Source organism: Phasianus colchicus, chromosome Z, assembly GCF_987193195.1.
Source record: "Phasianus colchicus chromosome Z, bPhaCol1.hap1.1, whole genome shotgun sequence".
Lineage (NCBI taxonomy): Eukaryota > Metazoa > Chordata > Aves > Galliformes > Phasianidae > Phasianus > Phasianus colchicus.
This window is the reverse complement of record NC_143476.1, coordinates 79684053-79694066: the sequence shown is the minus strand read 5'-3', so window position 1 is coordinate 79694066 and position 10014 is coordinate 79684053. Positions and strand designations below refer to the sequence as shown.

General features: G+C 40.0%; 1 protein-coding gene across 7 annotated transcripts in view; it reads right to left on the bottom strand.

Annotated features, from left to right (window-relative positions):
- Positions 1-7821: 7821 nt before the first annotated feature.
- The window catches only part of FYB1 (FYN binding protein 1), a 60649-nt gene continuing 58456 nt past the window's right edge, over positions 7822-10014 (bottom strand). For 6 of the 7 annotated variants that reach the window (XM_090130560.1, XM_090130562.1, XM_090130566.1 and 3 more), the window contains one exon: positions 7822-9992. In XM_090130560.1, the coding sequence (XP_089986686.1) occupies positions 9970-9992 (23 nt within the window). In that variant the 3' untranslated portion in view covers positions 7822-9969. The remainder of the gene's footprint in view (positions 9993-10014) is intronic. The other variant, XM_090130561.1, reaches the window with a different exon arrangement.

Genomic DNA, 10014 nt, shown 5'->3' with positions numbered 1-10014 from the left:
CGACCGCTTAAGGCGCCTCCGCCCCGCCCCGCCCCGCCCTCCCCCCGTCGCGCCGCCGGCGGGAGCGGTGCGGGGGCGGCTGAGGGGAGGGGGGTGGCCGGGGAGCCCGCGCCGTCAGCGCCAGCCTCGCGGGGCAGGCCGGGCCTTCAGGAGAGGAGGTTTCTGGGCTGGTTTTTTGTTGCTGTAAAAAAAATTTTTTTTTTTTTTTTTTTTTTTGAGGTTTTCCTGCTCGCTTTTCCTTTCCCTAGAGCTGCACTTGCCCCGAGTTGCGGTGCTGGCTCGGGGGATGACGGGTGGCAGCGCGCACAGCGGGTGTGCACAGCAGTGAAGAACAAAAAGGAAAATATTATCCCTTCCTTGCTCTGTTTCAGTCGCATTGGGTCCCTGCGGTCTCAAGCGTGGATCTGTTTATTTCCTCGAGATTTGTTAATAAAATCAGTGTGTGTGTGTGTGAAATGCTCTCGCTGAAGGAAGGCCCTCTGCAGGCCCAGCAGATTTGCCTACACCCGTTCGTCCTTTCCAGGCAGAAGCCCACCCAGCACGCACGCCTCGCTCCCTGCCCTGGCGCTGGGCGGCTGCAGCCCGCACGCGGCCGCACCAGGATTCACAAGACACGAAAGTAGTGACCACGCTGACGTGCAGGATTGGCCCTGCAGGCATAGATTCACCAGCTCCGGCTGCTGTTTCAATGCTTTGGCTTTCCGTCCTCGTCATGGGTCGTCTTTCAGTTCAGATCCTATGTCACCGCCCTAAAAACTGGTGTTCTAAACATTAATACTGACTTAGGTGGCTAAAAGTAGCTGTCTCTAAAGCCAGAGCAGAGAGGGGTTGTGGCATTCCATTCAACTTCCTGGCATTGCAGCTCAGGATATACATATGAGAACCTTGTTTTAATAGGATTATGTCAGCTTTATTTAGTCTAAAAAGCCATTTTCAACAATTTCCTATTTCAGTTTTTGCTTGTTAAACAAGAGACTGATGTCCTTGATGGATTCCAGGTTCTCAAAATTTAAAGGTAGAAATAATAAGATCTCATTCATGCTTAACACAAGACCAAAGTGTAGCAGACTTGCTTTAATGGTTTCATCAATATGCCTCGGGGGTTCCCTTTGAAATTTCATGTCCAGGGAACCCTTGACTTCCTGAAAATGCTAAATTAACCGCTGCTTCTGGTAGTAATACTGCATTCTGTTTACTAGAGGTGCTGCTGGGTCTCATTAATTTCACATCAGCTTTGAAGCACCATGGACTGTTGGCTTGGTCTTAAGCTTCTGAGTTGGACTTGAACCTTTAATCTGCGTGTGAAGTGCTGGTGACACGCAGCACTTAATTCTTCCCTAGTAGATACACAGTCAGACAAACACACTGCTTTGTGAAAGAGCACTTTCCAGCATGGACAGCAAGACTTGGAGCGATATTTAAACTCCAGCTGACTCTTCTAGCATTTTGTTCCTGCAGAAAGGAGACACTGTTTGATAATCAAAATATTTCACTGAACTCCTTGTTTGTTATTTTTTCTCTTTTTTCTTCCTCATGTTTTCCCAATTAAGTAGAGTTATGCAGATAAATTACAGGTTGTCCCTGATTCTGACAGGCAAAATAATGTCCCTATATCATTTATGAGTGGGAACACACAAGGCTACCTGAAAGATAGTTTGGAGTATAATTAATATTTTCCACAATTGAAAAAAATATATATATATGTATATATAAAATGCAAAGTAGCAAGGATGCGCTGGTCTTAACTACCGTTTAAGGAGCTCTAGACAAAAAGAAAATAAAAAAGCATGCTGCAGAAGGAAGCACGGCCCTTAAAATGTCGTTGCTATAGCTGCATGAGGAGTCCTCATCCTGCCAGAGGGCATTTTGCGATCTTGATCTGGAGATTTTCTTTCTGTTCTTTCTTTTATTAAATGTGGGGAAAGGATCACAAGAAAAAAAAAATAATTAAAAATTGTTTTAGATTCCTTGCTAAAGTTTGCTTCACATATTTGTAAACTACTAAGGAGAGGGAACATTGGGGCAAACAAAACAAAGCAACACAGAACAGTTATTTTGTTGATTTGGTGGGATGGGGGTGGAATACCAAGGTGACGAATGTCTTCTGCAATCCAGTGACTTCTCTGTGTCACAGATTTATCCACATAAGGTAGTCTGTTTAATTTATTAATTTTGTCTTTAGCTGTCCATAATTAAGCAGAGAAAAAAATGTTTTAATCGCCACGTGGGGAATAAAGCTCCTTTGATTTTTCTTTGATTTCCTCCTCTGCATGCCAGAGGCTCATGAAGAAACGCCTTTGTTCCATCATTTTCTAACAAGAAGATTGTAATTTTTGTCTTCTCAATGAGATTATGGTAGTGACAGCATTTGTACATCTACTAAGGTTCTGCAATATGCTGTAGAGAATGTTGCTACTTGAACTATAAATCTTCAGCGTTTAAAACCTAGTGTGAAGATACAGGAGAAGTTTTTCCAGTTTGTTTGGAGTCAGAGAAATGCTGGTACAAGGGACAAGCTGAGGGCAGAGCCTAAGGTGACTGAAATTGCTGAAACACTGTGGAAGTGAGTGGAAATATGCAATTTATCCCAGCTGCAGCCTGCTCTTCATAGTCATGTAGAAGGAGGAAGAAAACCAGAAAAACATAAATCAAGACACACAGATAAGATGTTAGCTTTCTGAACTCAAGTGAGCTACGACAGTTTGGATTTGTTGCACTTTATCTCTCATAGATATGTTAGTAATAATCCTCCTTAATTTTCAGTATTGTGAAATTGGTTTTAGATAGATGTAAAATGCTGAATGACAATGGGCTAAGAAGAAGAGAAGAAAAAATAGTGAATGAGACATAAAGGTTTAAGAAAAATCATTGCTTCTTTTGCCATCTCTATACTGTTAGTAAGGACTTTGTAATTACTCTCTTTGTTCTGACTTTTTCTTCTCATGAGGTTTACCCAAATAATTTAGCAAGGATGAAACCTCAGCTCTATTTTCTACTGTCATGAAAAACTGTCAGTGAAGTAGAAGGCATAGGGAAACTACCATCCATCGAATGAAGTATTTTGAAAGCAGTTTGGTTGTCAAATGGGATAGAAAAGGGTCTAAATCAGCTGTTATCTTGGAGAGAGTGGTCTCTTTGCCCTGGATCCTGCCAGAGGATCTAAGAAAATGTGAATGTGTGAAAGTTCTGCTGAAACCCTGGCTGAATTTGGGGTACAGGAAGGGGCAAGGGTCTTCAGGACTCTGCAGCTGTCCTGAGACAAAGGTTTCTGCTTCAGCCAGTATGACTGCTGAGAACATTGTGGTCCAGTGCTCAGAACTGCCCTGGGTCCTGCTTTAAGTGACCAGAATGAGCACAGTCACTACACATGAGCTCCAGGCTGTGGTCAGTGCGTGGCTGAGCAGAGAACATGCAACAGCACCATGAAGTGTGTGTGGATGCTGATTGTTTTGAGCTGAGTGTTAAGCCCCACAGCCTGCCAGCTTTTCATCTGGATGAATAATGGCCGCACATTCACCAAGCTCCTGGAAGAAAAGCGAGGGGCAATTTGCAGCTTGCTCCCTGCGAGGCTTTTCCCACCAGGTTTGCTCTTTGAGTTGTGATTGCTTTCTTGGTGAATGTGGTGTATTCCTAATATATTCCCATGATAGTCTTCTCAAATACAATCCAAATGGTGTCTTTCTACATATCGTAAAAGGTGTTTGATACAACTTTCAACTTACACGATTATACAGTATAAAGCAATAAATAACAATAAAACAGTTTGCAGCAATATGGTTTGACTAAAGAAAAATAATTAACATGTTCTTCTGGAGTCACTCTGATTTTGATCTAAGTTATTTCATGAACACAGTAACCTTAAATCCAACTGGAAGTTGAAAAAGAAAAAAGAAAGAAAGAAAGATAAAATCTGAATTGATTGCAGCTGGGTAAAATGTTAGTATTTCTTCATTATCCAGTAATGGAAGGAATTAAAAAGCTAACATGGAGCACATAGCAGAAGATTATGCAAGAGCACCAATAAGTGGCATAGTAAAGCAACAATAACCAGCTGCAGAATAACAGCATGTCAAGTGATGCAACAAGTCTTCCTGGGCACACTGCTAACTGGAGGTTAATTAATGCAACCTCTCATTTAAGCACTCATTCATGTCAGATTTTTCACAGCATTCTGTGCTGCATAATGCTGTTGAAGCTGTGAAAAGCAACAGGTGCTCAGTCTGTGTATGGTTAGCATATTAATTAGACCTGAGGAAAAAAACCACAGCTGTCGAGGGTTTCAGTCCAAATAAATCCCAGCTACAGGGCTGAAGCTATACATATGCATAATTTATCACCACTTGATTCAAAATCTCTGTAGCAGCAAAGTTTTTTTTCTTTAAGTTTTCATTATCATTTTATTTTAAATTGAGCCTTGGCCAAAAAGTTCTGTACTATTGTATGGCTTGCTCTCCATTAGGAAATCATAGCATAGAATCATAGAATGGCTTTGGTTGGAAGGGGCCATAAAAATCATCAATCTTCAACCCCCCTGCTGGAAACATTTGAGTTTATTTAGAATAGGACAATTTATTAAGTTTTATTCAAGCTCTAAGTAATTTGATTTACTTACATACAGCATCTCAACTTAATTACTGAAAAAAGCCTCCTGCCTCCTCAAATACTGTTTGGTCTAATTTGAAACGCTATGGCAAAAACAGCATCGGCCACAAACACAAGAATCGTTAAACTCTTCTCAGCTGTTGGCACAGCAGAGAACCTCTGCTGGTGTCAAGCATGGAGTTGGGCATCTTGTTCCAAAAAAGGGGAATTTACACTGAGCAATCTCTAAAAAGGAGACAAAAATTCAAATGCCAGGGGCAGGAAAGCAGAAGTAGGGGAAGAGCTCAATTAAACAAAAAGGGAAAGGAACAGGGAAACGGGGAAGCAAAGTACACAATGCCATGTCAGAGGATCGAGGAAAAGAGGAATAACTGTAAGAAAGAGAAAGTAATTGTGAAAGCAAGTGGAAGTATGCTGATCATGTCTCACACAGAGAAGAGGGCAGTGACACCCAGATCCAGCGTGTCTTTGGGTCTTTGGCTTACCTGAGGAAGCTGGGTAGCAGGACAGAGAGCTGGGCTGGGGGCATGGCATGCCCTCAGGCAGATCAAGGAGGGGTCGGAGGCCCCATGCCCTTTGCTGGCACTCTGTGTGCATTTCCCACCCGAAGACCACATGCACCAACAAGGGAGCAGGTGGCTTTTCCTGCTGAGGACTTGGGAATCAGGGAATCAGGCCAAAAAGAGAATTAAGAGGGAGGGGAAAAAGCTGGTACTGATTTTTGTTTTCTTTGTCTGTTTCATGATGCTTGAGCTGTAGGATTTGGCAATACTGCTGAACTAAAACGAATGATAGTGTTTCCTGAGACCACTGGTATCCACTTAATTCACATTTCATTCATGTACGTGTTGACATTTTGCATACTTTCTTGGTGCCTAACAGTGAACATACTAAGATTAAGCAATGTTTCTAAGTGCATTAGGAATGAAAATAGTTTCCTGTGTTCTTTTCAACAAGGTCTGTGATACAAAAACCCTTGAGCATGAAACCTCATACATTTAATAACAGCTTAATCCATTCTCTCCAAATGGTTTAAAGGGAGGCAAATAGAGATAATTCAACAAATTCTACATGTATTCAGGAGCTGGTAGTCTAAGCACAGAGAATAAAAGCCATGTGAACTCCTCGCTGTTTTGCTCTGCCCAGCAAAGAAGGGGACTTGGGACCATCATGCTGCACAGGCAGAACTCAGTGATGCTGTGGCCATGCTGAGCAGTGGGGAGAGGATTCTTGCCCATTGTGGGTGCTGGGAGGTGCTGAGGATAGACCCTCTGGCTGGACCACCACCTGGTTCCTTAGCAGTAGGGGTGGAGGGCTATGCTGCCATGCTTGTTGAGTGACTTCGGAGAAATAAGTTAATTCTCCCAGAACAAGTCTGAGTATCTCAGCCCAGTGTCTCCCCAGACCATGAGCACCGAAGGCTGTAGTTCTGGCCATAGCTGTAGAGATGGCTCAGACCATGACAGAAAACTTGGTGTCCACACCAATTTTGGTGGAAAATGAATAGACATTTCACTATATCATCTAGGCCATTATTTAAATCAAATTTCAATGGTATCCCCAATCTGCCCTTTTTACTACTGTATACTTGTATTTAAAATATATATTTTGGATGTTCACACTTTTCAAACATGAAGTGATTTCTCTCTCCTCTTTACTTTTAACCACTGGAAGAAGCAAAGAGCAGAAGATATTGAGTGCTAATATAAGGAAAAAAAGCACTAAAAATATCATTAATTTAGTAATTTGCTTTTATGCCCAGAACTAATGGATATGTGCCACAAAAATATGTGCCACAAAAAGGTCCTTTGTGCCTTCCTTTCATACACTGAAATGAGAACAAAATATTTTTCTGTTTCACAAGATAGGTCCATTCCTATTCATGGAAATCTGAGATCTCCTTGTGATGGATGCCATGGGACACAATACTTCTGGTGCAACGGAGGCCAGGGAAGATATGCAGAGCTGAACAACGGCTTTTTCTGTTAGGTCTCATCCAGAACTGCACTAAATAAGGCAGGGATACTGTGGAAAAATCTCCCAAACCATCCAGTAACTATTGACTGCACACAGAAGCGGGCAGGACTGGGGCTGTGCAAATGCAAACTCATGTTTCCTTGAGTTCGGATGCTTCACTCTGCAGTGAGGCTTTGTGTGGAAGCTTTTCCTTATAGAAATACCTGTGGCTGGTGGTCAGATGTCTCCTTTTATGGATCCATCATTCTTCTCAGAAGTTGACTTATTTGCCACAAAATACATACACAAAGATGCACACGTGCACGCATGCACCTATTTCAGCTGTAAAGCAATGTGGTGCTTCATCCTTAACCTGCTGAATTTAGGCTCCTACACTGCATTTCCTTTCCCTTGCCAAAGCACCAATCTTTGCTACTGAGGTGGATTATGTAAGAGGATCACACATAGAGGAGGGCTTTGTTACTATTGAGGGAGGAATAGACAGGAGATCTGCAATTATGAGGATTGAAAATATAAACCTCTTAGGCAGGAATGCACAGGAGATCAGTGGCATTCCTGCAGCCCGGGGAAAAGCCTGCGGTAAAAGCAGGGAAAATGCTCTAAAGCTGCTGAATCAGAGGAAAAAACTCTCCTGCTTTTTGTTTTGCTTAGCTTGTTTACCAGAACACCATGGAGGTCCAACTGGATGGAAAGCAGTGCTATTTAACTCAGCTGGGGTGTTCATGCTGGAGCCTGTTTTTTTTGTCAGTATTTTGGTGTTTTCTGTGCCGAATGTTTCAGCAGGCACAGCCAAATACTCCAGGATTATAGACAGAGTTTGGAGAGGGAAAAATGTCTAGAGAGAGAATAGTTTTCCTTTTGTTTCTTTATGAATTTTAGAAGATAATATAACAAGTTACTGCTGACAAAGCCTTAAAATATAGCCTTTATTAAACTGACTAAGTAGTAGATTTTCCTGTCTGGAAGTCTTTCTGCTTACATATCACATTCTGAATAGTAGTTGCTGACAAACAAACGCCACATTGTAGCTGTGCTTCCATTGCAGCAATAATAAAGTTGATTTTTACTCTGTCTGCTGCTCAGTGATAATTTCCAGAAGTTATTTTTCAGCTACTGCTGTTTTGGTTTGGCAGAAGGTGGTGTGCCCACATGTCTTGGGAGAAAGCACACATTTATTAAGAAGAAAAAAGACCAAAAAAACAACAAAACAAAAAATACACTGAATCCAGCTAACGGCATTGGTAAAGTAACAAAAAGAAAAATTTATTGTGATTTCAGTGTGTGTATAATACCTTATAACCACACTTCAACACCTTGTGCCAATCACACTATATATCAAAGAATGCATAAATTTTTAGCTTAAAATCTTATTTCGTATGATTATCCAGTGCACCATAAGATCAGTACAGAGTCAACAAGGAAACACAGTACCTACATCACATCAAAGTTATTAAAATGGCAAAGTTATTCAAATGCATAACCAACAAATCTTATAAAGAGTAAAATTCACATCTGTGCAGGGGAACAAAAGAGGTTTGTGCACTACTGAGGTTCTTTAATGCAAGATAAAGTACGTACCAAAGGAAAGTTCCTTTGTTGATCCTACTGCAATGCATTGAGATCTACAATTATTGAAATCAAAATAAGATCGGACATATATACTTCGAAATTTAACACAAACTCTTTATTTCAATTAACTATGTAAAGCATGAAAATTTTTATTGTATTTTTAACAGACAAGGAGTCAAGTATTTCTGAACGTCTGAAGTTTGAAACTGGAATTTGCTCCAATTTGCTGTCACATTACCTACCCAGTGCACGTACCTTTTAGAAATCCCCAGAAAAAATAAATCAACCACCAGCAGCTAAGACACATTCATTGTATTTAATTTAAAAGATCATGATACAATATACTTAGAATTATCAGTAAAAGGTACTTGTGTATGATGAAATCTCAGCTCCATTGAAAGTGAGTCCAAAATTCTGACCTCAACAGAGCCAAAATTTCTTTATGTTTAGAAGCTAAACTTAACCAGCTTGCTGCATTACACTGTTTTGAAGAATGTAATTATCATTTCTGCTCTTGAGAATTAGTGGAGACTTGATTATCTAGAAGGATTTTCTGATCTAGCCACATCAGTTCTGACAAATTTTTTATTATCTTGCAAAACAGCAAAACATCATGCAGTACAAATAGATTTCATTTTCTGTACTCACTCATCCTCTTTACTGTAAACTGTAAACTTCTTTAAGTTTCCAGTGAGTTCTGATACATAAGCAAGTCCAAAGTGATTATTATTATGGTACATGCATCCATTTTAAATTGTTTTGCTATCTGCACATTCATATGAATGCACTACTAACTACTATGGCCACTTTAGGAATAAATACTGTTTCTACAATGGATCAGTGTGGAAATACCTAATTTCTATACCTTTACTCCAACGAGCCCAATGTAAAAAAATAATAGCTAGAAGATAAAGATAGCATCAATAAATATACTTTTCAAATCTAGAAATTATTTCAAACAAATTTATAAGTAGGTCCATTTTAATGCCTAAAATATTATAGTGACAGCAATATATACTTAAACTACAAAGAAATCTTAACGTAAGCATTCTGAAGATATTCAAAGCAACACTACTATAAAGCAGACTATTCTATGGCTTATATCTCAGAGTGTGGTATGTAACATAACTTATAATTAATGTTTTACTATTAATGTTATGGTAGCCAAAAAGTACTTACAAAATAAAGATAATTTTAGGAATTGGTAATGTATCATTAGCACAACACAGCAAAAGGAAATTTTAGCAACGAAGGTACATGGCTGTACATGTCAGTGTAGCTAACACGTTTACAGTTGGAAAAGCAGGTGAGCAATACATACTGTGATGCCCACTTTTGATTTCCTGTTTTCACAACAGGATGTTATCCCCAAAGGAAGCATCTTTACAGGATGCTGTCTTACCCAGAGTCGCAGTCTCTGGAGTTCATTAAAATGGAGTAGAGTAAAACTTGTTCACAGGGTTTGTTGTCCCTTTTATTCTTCGTAGACCTGAACTGGCTTCTCTGGGCACAGCTAATTGAAGACTTGTTTTTACACATGGATTGATAACACTGTAGAATGGAAGTGTAAGATGGTAACTTTAGTTTCAGTTCATATGCTGCACATTCGAATTGCTCTCATAAATGGCAGTACAAATATCTTACAAAGTAACTGAGAACAAAACCCTGAAATTATAAAAAAATGCAACCAAATATTGTACATTTAGAAGAGCTTAAGCACTTAAGTTGTAATCATCTTTAATGACTTCTCTTGCTTGGCAAGTAGAAGTCCAGCATAGATTTTGGTCTTCAATGAAGCTCTTACTCTCACAGAATTCTGCGTTAGTCGTTATCATAGATGCAATCTGAAATGGAAATAGAATGCAG